This window comes from Cinclus cinclus, chromosome 4 (genome assembly GCF_963662255.1).
Source record: "Cinclus cinclus chromosome 4, bCinCin1.1, whole genome shotgun sequence".
Classification (NCBI taxonomy): Eukaryota; Metazoa; Chordata; class Aves; order Passeriformes; family Cinclidae; genus Cinclus; species Cinclus cinclus.
In genome coordinates, this window is record NC_085049.1 from 58,713,683 (window position 1) to 58,730,247 (window position 16,565).

The following is a 16,565-nucleotide window of genomic DNA, read 5'->3' on the forward strand; positions in this document are numbered from 1 at the left end:
AGCCAGTTCATATTAATGAATGCTTTTACCTTGGAGAATTGATTCTCCTCACTCTATTACATTTTAAAGAGTTAAATAAAAGTTGTTCCTAAGTTTAGGTGTGTATTTGCTACATTGTATATGGGCATCATTGCTATTTGTCAGGCCTTCCTTGGTGTTACCTTACTCCAGTTGAAGTTAGTTAATTTTTCTGAAGGATATCAGGTGAAGAAAAAATTGGGTGATTTCAGTCACATTCCAAGTAGTTTGGGTGGATATATGCAAGGGTGGAAGAAGAAGATTATCTTAATTTTGACCTTTTCCAGGAGTGACTTTTTTGATAGGTGTTAGGTCTGAAAATCTAAATGGACTGTGTATGAAGTTCCTTTTTATCACCTGGGAACCTGACATATCACATGAAGTATTGAATGTAAGTAAACAAATGCATTTAGGCTTTTGACATTTTCTTGATCCTATAGGATGCTAATACAAATTCTTACGTTCCATCCATCCTCCATGTATAAAATAAATGAGCCTGTGTGTCACCTTCAGCACTCTGGTGAGCTGAAGAGGTGATGTCAGTAACATGAAATAATTATGTTACTTCATGTGCTGGCAGTAAGCACTCTCTGTTGGCTGAGAAGTCACCCTCAGTTATAAATGACTGCTACAAAAGTCTGCCACAGAGAGAGTGTCCCATGGATTCAGGGATCTTGATGTGTCTCCTTTTGGCAATAAAAAACTTGCAATGCAGCATTCTTGTGCCAGTGGCTAAGGGAATCAATGATGCACATATGCAAAAGAACATCAAAATTATTGAATTGGGCTCATAGTTTATTGTGGGATGTTTTGTCTCCTGAAAGAACCCAGGACCAAATGCAATGAAGTATTAAAAATACCTAAACCAAACAACAAAAGGATCGTGTTCAGCAAAACTTCTTCTTGCAACACCTCTTGTAGTCTGTGGCTTAGGGTCTTCCTGCACCAGCTAAAAAGTTTTGTTGGTGGATTTTCTTTTTCCCTTGTGAAGTTTTCTGGGAAATTACTGAGCCTTGTAGAACTTCATCCTTTTTACCATCCCATGTGAGTGAGTTCACTCTAAGTATTGAATGACTTAATATATGTTTTCTTTACACATTAAAGCAAATAAAACATTAATTGTGGGATAAATTAAGAGAGAAGATAGAAATTTTAAAATAGAAAATACAATGGAGAAGGAAAAGAGTTTTTTCATTCAATTTCCAGCTCCAATCTCTGAGTTCTGGGTAGTTCCAGTATACTTAATCTGTCATCTGTGGAAGAACTTGCTTTTCTTTGTTCTTATAGCCTTTCCATTTTTAAAAGTTTCCTAGTTCTATTGACATTTTCATTCCTCCTTTGAGGTGCACTCGTTGGTGTTTTTTTCTGTCTTCTTCCAGAAGTAGTATGTAAAAACTTGTGTCAAATACTGCCAATTACTCTGATAGTGAGGGATCTCAGAAGATAAAGCACGTCAGTTTTTCAGAGGCTTATGTTTGAGTTCTTCCAGCACTTTGAATGAAAAGTAACTTCCCCTTGCAGTGCTCTTGGTCTGACCTTAATGGTCTTGCTTTATATGTAAGCTTTTTTTAATGCTTCTGTAGTTCAAGTTCATTCTTGCTTATTTCTCTGACTTTTGACACCAGGTAAGTGCCACAGGAATCCTGGCCAAAGCTGTTTTCACTGTTATACATCAGACTGTCTGTCTAACAAAAATCTGAGGAGCTTCCCAATTACTTGACTCTAGTACTGCAAAATCATGCTCCAAAATTCTGAGCTCTGAAAGTTCTGGAGTGGGTTTCAGAAACCCAGCATGAGAAAGAAGTACCATGGACAGGGACTGCCTAGCCTGGCCTCCTCCACTGTAGGTGCAGAACAAAAAGCAAGAAACATTTGTTACAGGCAGGAGGATCTTGGCATAAATGTCATGCTTAGCATTTGATACCTCTGATTTTTGATTATGTGCTGAAGGCAGAATGTTTAGGTGAGGGTTGGGTAAGAGTTTGCTTTTCTCCTCATTCCTTCTTTTCCCAGAAAAGGGAATTACTACGCTCTAAGTCTTTACAACTCTTGTGTCTTCTACTAGAATATATGATATTACTGAATGTCACAGCTCATTGGTTGTAAGGTTTATTAAATTGCATGTAGCATTTTGTAGCTTCAGGCCCTTCATGTTTGTAGAGCATGTTCTTCACTGCTTGAATCAACCATGACAGATGTTGTTTTACCTATGTGTGACATAACAGAGGAGGTTGGAGTGCAGAAACCCTTACACTCTGAACAGGCATTAACGATGAAGTGAAGGAGGTGCATCATTTAGAAGCTTTCTCTTAACAGTTTCCAGGCTTGGAATTGCTGCTGTGAAGATGACAGTCCAGCAGCTCTTTGGCCGAGGTGCAGAAGAAGAGAGACTTGAAATGGATGTGAAATGCTGGTACAATTGAAGAGTTACATCATCTTTAGAGAGACTACTGCTAAAGGCCAGCACTCCTGGCTTTAAGAGAATTCTTAACTCAGTGTACTCAGTGTGAGCCCTTACTTTCCATATACCTGGAATGTTAGGGATCTGGTCATGGCTTATGTCTTGCATTTTGAGTGTGAGAGGTTCCTACTGTATTTATGCTGTTGCATTTGATCTCCGAAATCGATTAATTTGATCAATTACCCCAAAAGATGCATCATCCTCTGGACTAGAAGACATTCCAATCTTAAACACCAAAGTCTTCCTAAATGTACTGCATCCTTCTGTAAGCTACTTTAGTAGTTTGGAGTGCAGATTTTGTTCAGTAGGAACTGCACTGATACTGTCAAACAAACTTGAAAATAGGTTATCTAGTAGTATTGAATACTGGAAACACTGGGATCTGTTGACCTGGCTTAAATTGGAAATGTGAACCTGAAGGTGAAAGACTTTATCTCTTCCCTGAACCCTTTAGATTCTAGAATGTATTTTTTTTTAAAATGAAGCCAAGGAAAAAATCCTGAAAGCAAGACTTCAGAGGTACTGTGAGATTACTGGAAGTCTTAAAAATATTTCAAACTAATAACCTTGAGATTATCTGTAAGCTGAGTCTTTGAAGCTTGTATTTGCACAAAAGCTATTTCCTAGTAAGAAAGAATTGCTCAGCTCTGGTCTGTGTGATCATTCCTTGCTGACTGTGGCTTTAATGAGTAAAATCAGTGACTAGATTAAATACTCAGCAATGACACTTGAAAGTTAAAAAGAAAGTATATTCCTGTTAAGTGTTTTTTTTCTTTTAATTCAGTAGTTTTGTCTTATCCCAGATAACAATTCTTGTTTGTGTAAAACATAATTTCAGCAAATATACGCAGAGTGGCAGCATTAAAGGTCATAGCCCAGAACTTTTGTTTATGTGCACTGCAATTTCACATAACATTGTTAAAGGCAGAAAAATCATTGTTTTTAAAATATATCTTTGTTGTTTGTCTTTTAGGCAGTATTTTGCATTTCTGCAGAGCTTTGCACAGATCCTGTTCCCATGCAAACTGATGAGGGAGAAATACTGGAGGAAGGCAGTCCCAAGGTCAGTGAGGTAAATGCCACTGTTTTGGAGGAATGAAAGCTTGGTTGGCTGGAATTGGTGGGGGGGGGGGGAAGTACATGGAGTGAACATTGACTGGTCGTGGTATTTTTAATAAATTCCTTCATGTAGATACTTACTATTTACTGTCGTGCAGATACTTAGAAAATTATGTTTGAAAAAGCTTTAGTAAGACTGGGGAGTTTTCTACCCACTAAGGATTGGAATATATTTTCAGACACATCCAGGAAAGAAAGAGAAAACTTGTGAAAAGGTACTAACCCTGGTTGTATTTCATTTGTGAAAACTGGAAGGACTTTCTGTCCTACCCTCCCACCCTCTGAACTAACTCAAGGATTTGGACATGTGGGCCCTTAGGTGCAGGTGTTGGTGCCTGTGGATTACTAGCTGACCTATATTGAAGGTGTGCTGCTTTGAGTTTCCTTGTACTTGTCAGTATGTGCTGTGTTGTGAGACTGGATTGTGTGGTGCTGTTGAAGGTCCCTCTGATTCTCAGCATACCTTGTTGGGACAGGAGAGTGTGAAGTGTTCTGTTGAATACAATGCTGTGTCCTGCTCTTTGCCTCCTTCCTGAAGATGCAAATGTTATGGCACAAATTACTTTGGTTCTCATAATAGCATGGTCATTTTCATACACTTCTGTAGGTTTATAAATACAGTTTATAGTCCTGACTACTCAATGAGTTAGTGTCAGCATTGCAACTGATGTGTGTTTAAAACACGCTTCCTACATTTCACAAAAATCTGAATCATTGTTAGTTTGCTTGGAGCTTTGTGTAAGAGACAGACTGAGAAACGAAAAATCAAAAGTCTTAACGTTAAAATTTGTTTCCTATGTAAATCTTTGGAGAGATGTTTTTATTGTTTTAGGGTCTAAGAAAAATAATTTTTTTAACTGTAAGCACCAAGTTAGGAAGTAAGTCATTATTAGAGAAAGGACTTGGCAATTGTGCTGCATGTACTTTAGGAGTTGTGTTAATTTTAAATCGCTTTGAAGGAAGGTTGACTCTAGATTAGGAGCTGAAAAATGAGAGCATATCAGTGGATATGCAGCAATCCAGGCTATTGAATGCATCTTCTGACAAGGATGTGATTACAGGTTTCAGTGGGGAGTAGGCATGAGAGAGGAGACATCGTGATGCAGTTAATTACTGATTTTAGCTTAGTTATTGGTGCTTTCTTTTCACCACACAGAGAGGATCTGTGTGTGTGTGAACTCACATTTATGTGTATACAAACAGGTGCCTGTGTGTATCTCTATGGATATGCATCTTTAATTTTTTTTTTTTACCTGCGTGGCAGGAAGTAGATTGAAGTAACTGTCTTTTCCTCCAATGAAGAGCATGCTTTTCTTTGACATCCTTAATTCTGGATAAAATGGTGAACATTCTATCTCTCCTCCAAAAATTGAACAAGCTTAAATTTAAAACCATATTCTTTATACTGACTTTGAATACCTAAATGTGTATGAAGTATTGCTTTGAAACAATTGTCATTTCAGAGAATGTGGGAGATTGGGAATTGTGCATCTGGTATTTAGTGTTATTACTGAAGGACTATATAGGATCGGTATATATATGTTAAGCAAAAAAGTCATGACTACATCTAGTCCTTCTCCCCATTCTCCTGATGTACAGGACTACTCACTGAAGTCTGTTTTTCGGTGTTTCTTCAATCTATAAATGATTATCCTCTTTCCTTGTCTCAGGAGAGTTTTGTATCTGTAACAGTTGAAGGTTTGTCCTAGAAAAAATTAGGCAAAATATATTTCACTATGCTGCCTAGTATCATTAAAATTATTCCCTTAATTTACAGATGTTTACATTATCTAGTGACCCATTTTCATAAAGATAAATTTTTCTATGAAATGCCTTTTTTAGCTATTTAGTAACGTAGTTCAGCTTTTTCCCTTTTGTCAGGTTATTTCTCCATTCCTCCCCACCCACTCCCAACTTTTTCAGGCAGGAGATAGGAGGTATACTTGAATGAAGTATTCTGAAAGAGGTGAGACCAAAATCATCTTTGATGGAGATACCACGAATATCAGGATTAAGGATTTGCGTACTACAAGAATTAATTTTTTTTATGGTGCCAGCCTCAAAAGTTTTACATGAAGATTCTATCAATAGAGTGGAAAGCAAATCATATATCGTGCTGTATGCTTGTGAACTGGTTTGGTTCTGTAACTATCTCAGATTTCCTGGCATCCTAGACTATATAGTATTTTGAGACATCCTGGTCAAGACTTGAAGATAAAAGGAGATTTCCCCTGGTTTTGAAGAAAATATAATATTGTGCCTTATGCAGAGTCAAGCAAGCCACTTTATTTATGGCCTTCAAACTAATTAACACTATGTAAGGTATGATCAGAAAATTTAAACCCTGCAGTCAGACATCATAAAGAATGATGTTCTTGCTTGACTCCTAACAACCTGGTGAGACAGTTGTAAAGTCAGCTTTCATGCTTGCCTTTGCCCCTCGAAATGAGTGGCAAACTCAGTGGCAACTCATTGGAAATTCAGCTTAAGGAAGGTTACTGATGGACTCAGTTCTTACTTTAGTGTTTATTTCTACCACTGTTGTTAATGTATGCATTTTTATTAGTGATTTAATTTTTTAATATTGTGGTTGTTGAGTTGTGCTCATGTTCTCAGTTGTGCATACACTTTCTTTAAAATGGCATCAACATGGTAAAGACAGTTGGCACGTGTCCATAGCATGCTCTTGATTCCAATAATTACCTAATGTTAGTGCTATTCAGAGGGGAAGCAACCTGTGCAGAAGTCAGTGTTTTCAAATGAACGTGTGGATTTTAAAAGTTAATTTGGTTTTGGCCAATGTGGAAGTCTTATTTGATAATAATCTCCAGTCTATTTTATCCAAATGATCTGCTAGTGAGTATCATACAGTGAAGCATCCTTTCATTTTTCAGAGTAGTTTGGGGTGAGCTGTCTGATTTCTGGCTTTTCAGGGTCTCTCTTCTTCCTTTCAAAAAAAGAAAATAGAATGATATAATCATTAAAGTTGGAAGAGACCTCCAAGATCATCAAGTCCAACCTTTGAATACCACCATGAGGTGGCAAAGGCTCACCGGTGGGGTACAATCAAGAGAATTTTGTAAGACTGATCTCTTCAGAGCTGGGAATCCAAGCAAGATCCTCATGGTGTTCTCCCCAGTCATGTCTCCTGGAGCTGCTAGTGAGAGGCAGGAAGCACTGGGTCATTCTGGTTCCCTGATATCGAAGTGAAATCTTCTGCTACCTCTCCATTGCACCAGGAAAAAAAGAAAACCAGTGTTTCTCTTTGGTTCCCTACACTCTTTAGTATTATTTGAATTATTATTTTAATTTTAAATTGTATTTTATGGTAGCTAATGAGCTGCTAACAATTACTAGGCTTTTTCCATTATCAACCTTGATGCCCTGACAATATCAACAAGCACTGAACTTCCTGTTTGTAACTGATTTCAGCTGTTTTGATCCTTCAGTTAAGGATTACTGCACAGACAATAGTTAGACTTGGTTTGTCAGTTGTTCCTTTGCTGTAAAATATTGCAAGAGGAAGCTAAAATTTTATGCCTGATTGAAAGTACTTTCAGATTTCTTCCAATGTTGGCAGGAGTTTTGAGGTTATGCAGAAAACTGTTTTATCAAAAAATCCTCATGTTAAATGTTGAATTTCCAACTCTCCTCCTGGTTGTTCCTTTGTGTCTGAGTAAAAGCCTATGAATTCAAAGGGAGTGATAAAGTAATTTATAGAAAGGTGTTTAGGAATCGTGGTTTTGCTTCAGTGTTGTGGAAAGGAAAGGAGGAAAAATAGATAGTTCTGCCATTTTAACATTTTGTATACTAAAAACCTAGATACACAAACTGCACAGGATGTCTAGTAACACTCAATTCTTAACAAGAACAGGAAAAGGGGAAAAATTCTGTATTTTTTGGTGTTAGGTAAATGTAATTTTATTTGAAGTTTTCATTAGTATTTATAGAAATAATTACTGAACTGAATGGGTAGCCAGGAGTTCAGCTACTTTTTCAAAGGCTCTTTCAAAACCAGTGGCACAGACACTGAGGCTTGTCCTGTTTTTCAGTGTCACTGTCCAGTGCCACTTACAAGCTGTCTTGAGACCACCTGTAAATCCTTCTTTTAAGTTGCTCCACTGTTCATATCTAAATGTCAATCTCTCCCTTACATTATTGAATACTGCCTGTTCTCAACCTGGTTAATTCTTACTTTCCTTCCCTCTTGGTGTCTAATTGTGAGCTAGCACTTGTCTTCCATTTAAATCACTCTTCAGAACTCTGTTTTCACTGGCTATGTTTTGTTGTGGTGTTTGCTTTTGTTTTTTAGTTGGTTTTTTTATCATGAAACATTCACAGAGATGATAAAAAGGTTAAAAAGTATGTGACTCAAACTAAACTTGCTTTTACTTCATACATCTTGAGAATAAAGGAACACAAGCCTATGTTAAATTAGATATTTTTATATTTATAAACAGAATCTTAAAATTCAAAAGGAAATATTCTCAGGAATTCTCTTTCCTAAAAACAGCAATGTTCCACTAACTGCATTTATGGGTAAGGTGTGCTCAGTTCCTGATGTGGATATTGCATAATGATGACAGTAGTGCAAAAGTTAGGCTGATGCTTTCATTTTGTGGGATTTAGAATTAATATAATGAAAAAAAACCAAACCCTTAGTTAAGTAATTAAACTTATAACATCCAAATCCTTGATGTCTCTATCTCTGGGGTTTATAATCCTACTTAGTGATACAGAACTGAGTTTCTATTCAGACAGCACTAAATAATTCAAAACATTGAGGCCTAAAAAGTAATAAAATGAGCAGTATGCTTTGTGATTGTAATTATAAAAATGTTTTCCAGTCTAGTACTGGCCTGGTACATGGTGCTTTTAGATGATGGCTCCCTGCAGTATGAATCCCTGCAACTCTTGGAAAATTTTGGCTTGTTACAAGAGGCTTTCAACCTCAGTGTACTTTCTTGTGAGTACCTGACAGTTCTGAGTAGGTTTCAGTTTATTCACATGACTGTTGCTTCTCCACTGGTTCCAGGACATTAGGCTTTGGGGTTTTTTTTTATTTAGTTATTTCATTTTTAATATCCACTGGTGAGTTACTTTTGGAGCTTCCAGCATTTCTGTGCCCTCATATACAGGGTATATTTCCATTATATTTCTGGAACATGAGCTGAAGGAGCAGCTAGTCTTTGTAGTGCTGACTTACAACTGTACCAAGTTCTTGGAGTCTTTGTATGAAGTGTCTTGTTTAGTCCTTGAAAAGTAGAGAGGTATTCTGCCTAACAAGACAGTTTATACTTCTTCCAAAATGTAGCTGCTTAAGAGCAAGGAGGACAACGGATTTTTCACAGCAGAAACTGATGTCATCTCTATGCTCTGCTAGCTTCAGTTTGTTAACCTGAAAATGCTGCACCTCTTTACGTAGTCATTTCAAACCCAAAATATTTGCATATTGTGTATTGGAAAAAAAAAATCCAATAACCTCTTAGTAAAGAAATATTTTATTTAAAACTCCTTTTAATTACATGTTATAAAGGCTTGTAAAATTGTTATGACAGTCTTCTTGTTTTAAATATAGATTAACATAGTCAGTCAAGGGGAGCAGACATTTTGGGTTAGTTTCTCTCTGGAACTTCAACACTGTGGCCAGGAAAAGAACCTAAAATACTTTCCTACAAAACACTACATGGTTGGACCTTTCTATATGAGAAAGAAAACCCAAGCAACCTGCTTGTGAGTTTATAACTTCAAATTTCAAAATTTCAAGGCTCTGTAACAAAGAGCTATAATTATGGTATGGGGTCTAACCCTAGCTGGCAACTAAGCAACACAGTGCTGCTCATCCACTCCTGCCTCTGCAGTGAGATGGAGGGGTAGAATTTCAAGGGTAAAAGTCAGAAAACATGTGGATTGAGATAAAGGTGGTGTGATAATTTAGGGCAAAAAAACTCAACAACAAAGAGGAGAAGAAAATAAAACCTGTGAAAGAACAAATGATGCAAAAAGAAAAGGAATTGCTTGCCGCAAAACAATTGATGCCCAGCCAGTCTCTGAGCTAACATCCACACATGGTCTCACTCCCTCAATTTTCATGCTGAGCATGATGCCATGTAGTGTGTGGAGTACCCCTTTGGACATTTGGTGTCAGCTGTCCTGGCTGTGTCTCTTCCTGGCTTCTTATGTACCCTGGCCTGCTCACTGGTGGGCTGGTGTGAGAAACAGAAGAGGTCTTGATGCTTTGTGAGCTCTGCTCTGTATGAATTGAAACAGCTCTGTGTTATCAGCACCGCTTCCAGCACAAATCCAGAACACAGTCCTCTACCAGCTACTCTATAGAAATGTAGCTCAATCCCAGCCAAAACCAGTACAGTAAGTTATCAGGATTCACTATAAAAAAGCAGTTATAAGTAATGTAAAATTGTTGAGGACTTTGCAAAAAAACCTGTGGAATTAGGCAGTAATTGAACTATTGTAAAGGAATGCTGTTAATAGTCTAGCTACTTGGACATTTTGGAAGAAATTCAGGGTCGACTTCAGGATTCTGCCAGTTGGGTGTACTGTTTTCTACAGAGGCAAGATGGATTGCTCATTTGAAACCTACTGATCCATAGTGAAGACTGCTAAAATATAGATGCTGAACTGAAAGATGACTCTCTGTTTTCTAATCTCAAAATACCCTGAAGTGCTTTTGAATCACAAAAGAGAAGGTTAACACAATGATGTATTTTCTTTCTCTTGGAAAATATCATCACGTGCCAAGGTGACTTTGAGACCTGTAAGAACTGTCACCATATATTCTTTGATCCAGTCTTTTCATATGTACAGGGCATGTGTCTCATTTCTACAGGAAAAAACCCTTCAGTCTTAAAAAAACATTGTTTAAAAACCCATCTTTTGCATTGTTTTAAATGTTCTTTTTCATAGATGCTTTCTCATTATTTTTTTCTCATCTCTTCTTCAGTTGATTGCAGCAGTTTCTAATACTTTGCAAAGCAGACAAAAAAGCAGATATTTGCTTAAAGGTTGAAAACGTGGTACTGCATTTGAAAGCTTATGTGGTATGCTCCCAATATGATGTTAATGACAGGGAAATTGATTTGTGGCTTTCCTTACAAAGGGTCTCTCCTCATGCAGGTGTACTATTGACACACAATTTGAGGGGTTTCTGCCTTTTCAGAGTATTGCCTTTTGATCTCTTTCCATTTGGTATTGGCTTTACAGAATTGTTGGCAGTGGTTGTAGTCCATGTGAATTGTGACAGAGTTCTTTTTAATTGGTCACTTTATGTGAAGTCTTACAGATGTGGAAGCATTGATGAACGTTTTCAATTTTCTTGTCTTACGGCAGACCTCAAGGGGGATAGTTATTTGGGGAGAAATTTGAGCCGGGGCATTAAAGCTTATTCTACCCTACTTTAAAAAAAAATCTTCGATTTACTTTAGAAATAATTTGTAAAATGTTAGTTTGGCTGAGTCATTGAAAGGTTTAAAATTAATTTGTCTTGTTGACTTCATGCATTTGCAAGATCTCGTGTATTTGCATGACCCTACAAGGACTATAGGACTATTTCCCTTTCATTTTGTGAATTAGATGGGTATGATTTTTTTTCACTTGCTCAGAATTTTTTTTTCATTCAATGAGTGTGGAAGAAGTGCATATGAGGTTTGATGAGAAGAGTGTGGATTGTTATTCTTGTGATGACAGTAGTAAAAAATAGTAGTGATGGTCTTCATCATTCCAGTACATAAAAGGGTGACCGGACAACTAAGGACACTGGAACTCTGCAAAAACATTGTGTGATATCAGTTCCCCTGAAGGGTAAAAGCAACATTAAAAACATGTTAGCATTTCCTGGCACTTGTTTAAAGCCACTTAAGCATTTGAGCAGTAGGCAAGAGTGTGTATCATAAGAGGGGAGAATGTAGTAGTTGTCTACAGACACAGTAGTGTCAGAATTAGATTAAGAAGTGTTTAGAGGTATTTTGAAATTGTGATGTTTGGTTTCAACAGATACCATTTCCACGTGTAATTCCCAGAGAAATAACTTATTCCCTTGGCATCTAAAGGTATGTTAGGGTTTTTTTGAGGGTAAGCTGTAGAAAAGCCCCAGGCTCTGCTCCAGAGATGAGTGGCTGTTTTAATGGTTTGGTGGTCTGTCAGATAGCTAATCTTTTTAATAATCTTGATAAATGTGGGGAAAATTAGCAGTTTACAAGCAAGCAGCAGTGTCAGTGGCTCCCCTGTGACTGAAATGAGTTTGGATTTGCATTCTGGTAACTGGAGAAACTGGAAAGCAGCTGTGCACTGTGGGTGTGGAAGCCTATATTCCTTCTCCTTTTTGATAGTGGTCAGAAGTGGATGCCTAACAGAGACCTAAGGCAGCCTTAATATATACATAGAACAGATTTGTTCTCAGCCTCCAGCTGTTGAGGAACTTTCTGGGCCATTGGCAGTTTCTATGTGTTCAGAATCCACACAACAGATTTCTGTGCACACAGAAAATAAAGTTCTTCTCTCTATTGCTTGCCTGTGTGGTCAAAGGTAGAATAACTTCAGCATCAATTTATGTGTGCCTGGTGTAAGTCGCTTTCAGTCATTCCTAACAAACAGCTGCACATAGTATTTGTGGCAGTGAAGGTGATTAAAAGTGTAGTGTAAAAGTCTAATTTAGTTTTCTGTAGTTCTGATTATCAACTGCTTTCTTAAGCCTTTGAAAATTCTTCTGAGGGTTCATGCCTGTTGTCCTTTTGTGGCAATGCATCATCTAGATTTCCAAATCCAAGTGGAAGAAAGTTAATATGTTTTCCCTTTTCTGTATCAGGGGTGGTTAGCAATGTGGATGTCTGAATATCAGCCACTTACAGATGTCAGTTTAAGCTGCTATAACTTGCTCCAGTCTGTGTCCGCACCGTAAATATTAAATGGAAATGTAAACGTAAAATGAGTTGGCTAAATAGTCACTGGGCTGTGTACAGGTGGCTTCTGACAGTACTGGTGGGGTGAACTGTTCAAGGGCTTTAGGGTCAGATGTGTCCCCTGTATGGAAAGTGGAACAATTTTATTATGAAAGTGTAAAAGGTAGCCAAAGTTAGCAAGAATTCATGGCTTGTGAAATGCTTCTGCTCTCTAGCTGAAGAATGATATAAAAGTTTAATTAAATAAAATAGGAGATTTTTTTCTTAGTAAATTAATGTTTTCCTGGGATTCTTCCGTACTACGTATGTGCAGAACACACTGCAAAATGGATGGAGTGTATGGGTGGAACACATGAAAATGGATCATCAGCAGTGGAGCAGGAAAAGGAAAGCACTTTTGCTGAAATTCAGAACCCTTTATTCATTTTTTTGTCTGAGACAATTGAATTATTATTAGAGCTGCCTTGGCAGCTTCAGAGTTGAAATTTTCAGCTGGTATTTCTGGATATCCTGTCATACCATGACTTGAGTGATTTTAACATCTTCGGTGGCTGACGCAAGGTAAAACTGTATCTTGCTGTAAACAACTAGGTGGTTTAAATTGCTTTCAGAGTAAGATGTATTTTTATTATTTTACATATATATATGTGCACACACACTATTGTATTTTAACTACTTAGAGGCTAGGTAATACATTAAAAATAATACTTTTTTATGAAGCAAACTTTCGTATTTGTGCAATATGAAATGTGACTGGGATCCCAACCTTTTTAGCATTTCCAAAGTGCCACTGTTGTTTCCATGATATTTATAAAGCTGTTTAAGCTTAGCAGGGAATTCATGCTAAGCTGCTGGGTATTTCACAGAATATTAGTTAACAAACATTTTAAATATTACATAGAAAGTGAGCCCTAGGTTATTTCTCCAATTCCTTAGTGACTAATTGGTTGCAGCTGAAACTAAAAGCAAAACTTCTGGTCTTTAACCATTGCTGCAGCTTTTGTGCTTGTTTAGCTGTAGCATAAATTACATATTCTGAGTTCCATAGGTTAATGAGGAATTGAGTTCCCACTGACAATCTGTCCTGCTGTTCTATATGGATGATGCATGTTTTAATGATGGTGTCTATTAACATGTTGGCGTTTCTTCTAGTTAATGTGATGTTTCAGTGAGCCAGGTGTTGAAGTACCATTAAGCTGCATATAACAAACACCAGTAGCAGATTAGTAACTTTTGAAGGTAGTTGCTGTTGTCTAAGTGTGTTAGCATTCAAAATGGTTAGCAGGGATCACTAAATGTGAAGTGTGATTTAGCAGGGGGATTGTGTTACTAAGTTTTCACTTCTCCTGTAACTAACAGAAAACCAGTCAGGATCATGTGATGGTAATAACATTGAAATGCTCCCATTTAGATGATGCTGAAAAGTATCAAGAAAATACTGAGTGGGTTAAGAGATGGTTAACATATTTTGGTGGTAATTTTTATATATCAAGACTATGCTTTGGCAAAATTGAGGGGAAAAATGTAGAAATTGGTTCAAGTGAAAATTTAGTTACCTCACAATGCTGCACAATACAACAAAATCCTGAAAGAGACCAAAAATCCAGCCACTATTTCATGCATACCTTGTCCTTAAGACTTCCCCTGTCTGATTCAGAAAAATACTTGGTGTTTTCTCATTTTAGGAGCTGTTTTTTTTCTATTTTAAGTTTAAGTCAGAGATTCTAAGGGTTTTTTAATGCTTTCATTTGTGTACTGAAATTAAGATTTAATCAAAGAAGTATATTTTGAGACTAATTTTGCTGAACAATTTGTTCTATTCTATGCATATTTTGAAATGCTAGTTTATTCCTAAAAAATAAAGTGTTAGCAGCAAAATTGCATTTTTATTAAAAGAAATTAAAAATTTAATTACTCTGTTCCTAGTGAGTAGGATTTTCCCCAATGCAGTTTGTCCAAGGGCTTATAATGAAGCCAGGCACTGAGGTGACTCAGCTTTCCTTTCATTTGTGGTAGTGATTACATTTCTGTCAGTCCTCAAATGGTCTCTGAGATTTCTGTTTTTATAATACAGCTTCCACCACTGTTAGCAGTAGTGACTAGTAACTAATTGCTTGGATTTGGAGGACTGGGTTGTGCAACTCTCCTTAAAATAACTGTTAGTGAGACAAAATAAGTGCTGATGGCCTGTTTACAGTAGTGTTGGTGCTGCTGCTGATTGGTAGGGATGGTGGTTTTAAAAGCCATAGTTGTGACAAAACATCAGATTTATCAGTCTTAAGTTGGGCCTGTGGTAGGGTCTGTGAAAATCATCACTTAAAGCACAGGAAGTAGATGGCCACAACCTGCAGAAAGCAGAATTTGACCTTGGCTGGTCCCCACCAGAGTGTGGTCATGTCCCAGATAAGGCTTTGGTGTTGTGTCTGCTTGACATGCTAGTCAGTGAAAAAATTAGTCTTCATCTCCTGGCTGGCTGAAGTCCATTTGGTTTTCTTGTTTGGGGTTTTTTAATTGTTGTTTTGGTTGGTTGGTTTGGGGTTTTGTTGGCAGATGTTTTGTTTGTTTGGGGGGGTTGCTTGTTTTGGTTTTAAATCGGAAAAAAAAAAAAACAGCTTTGAAAAGAAACTATGGAATAAGTAGGAAAAGGTGGGGATAGCAGGTCTCTGAAGTTGCTTTAGTACATTTCTTTGTACTAGCGAAGAAAAAAGTTTAAAATGAATAGCTTTTCATATTACATAAAGGATTACTCACAAATATCTATCTTTTTTCCAGAGAAAATGCTGGGTTTCTCTTAAGATCGATTCCTCTTTGGGGGGCTAGGATAGCTAATGCAAGAGTTGAATCTTGTTAGGAAAATGTGCTTTCTGATATCAGCATTCAGGTAAGATGAGGCTTTTGCCCTTGAAACTTTCTGACCCTTCAGAGTGTTGGTGACTTTAGGAGATAAAGTTTACTCATTAATCAAATCCATTAGGGTCTCATTGAAGATATTTTTAGAAAGAGTAGTATGAAACTGTAACAACAGGTGTTGTACTTCTGGAAAAAAAAATATAATAGTTTATTACGCTGAAGCTCATGATAAGTTTCCTTTTCTAAAAGTTAAATATTGAGTGTCTAATACTGAATAGATTTTCTTAACTTAAAACAGATTGTCTTTTATTATTTAGAATACTTATTATATTGTATTGAAATTTAGATATTCACAGGTGCCTGGATTTTTAGAGAAAAAGGCTTTGAAATAATAAAATACAGCGTTCAACAACTGTCAGTTTCTTTTTAAAAATAAAATTCTGTTGAATTTCTCCCCTGCTGTTTCAGGGTCTATTTCTGGTTCCTGCTTCCAGCTGCCAGAATCTTGAAGCTTTCTCCATTTCTTGCCAGGAGAAACAGGTGTGGAGTGTGCTTCCTTTGATTCCTGCTCTTGGAATCAATGGCTCCCTCTGCAGTCCTCTTAGGAGAAGCTAAAGTGTTTCAGATCCTCTGCCATTCCACCTTTTTTCCTTTCCTTGGGAGCAACACAACAGATCCAAGAGTTCTGTCTTAGCTCGACCTTCCATTCTTTTTCTACACGTTGAGGGCAGCTGCGTTTCCTACGGTGTGAGTTAAGAGAAGCTCAAGGCTTGGAAATGCTGTGCAGTGAGGCTGTTGGATGCTGTGGATGGCTGGAATTTAGCAAGGACTCCAGGCTCCAGTTTTCTTTAAAAAAAGACTCAAAGACTGCTGAACAGGATAGGGTGATGACAGAATGAAGGGAAACTGAGAGACTTGTGGGGAAGAAATGTGCATAGGGATTGTATAAGGACTGTGGGTGGAGGACAAAAATAAGAGTCTTCTCAGCTAACTGTGGCTCTCATGTGCTGTTCCTCTCTTCAATTCATCCTCAGATAGTCACTTAATCAAAAACTTAAAATACCATATTCTCGTTCTTTCTGTAGTATGATGACATTACTGTCATTGGGAAAGTAAGACAGACATTTTAATTTTGAAGTATTTTTTTCATCTTAAAATTAATTAATAGATAGCTTGGCCTAAGAACAAACTTTATGAATATG

The 16,565-nt window shown here is 37.2% G+C and overlaps 1 protein-coding gene across 3 annotated transcripts in view; it reads left to right on the forward strand.

Annotated features, from left to right (window-relative positions):
• TNRC6B (trinucleotide repeat containing adaptor 6B) overlaps nt 1-16,565 on the forward strand; it is a 125,026-nt gene that overhangs the window by 14,018 nt on the left and 94,443 nt on the right. For all 3 annotated transcript variants that reach the window (XM_062492190.1, XM_062492191.1, XM_062492194.1), the window contains exon 3: nt 3,453-3,551. In XM_062492190.1, the coding sequence (XP_062348174.1) occupies nt 3,498-3,551 (54 nt within the window). In that variant the 5' untranslated portion in view covers nt 3,453-3,497. The remainder of the gene's footprint in view (nt 1-3,452; nt 3,552-16,565) is intronic.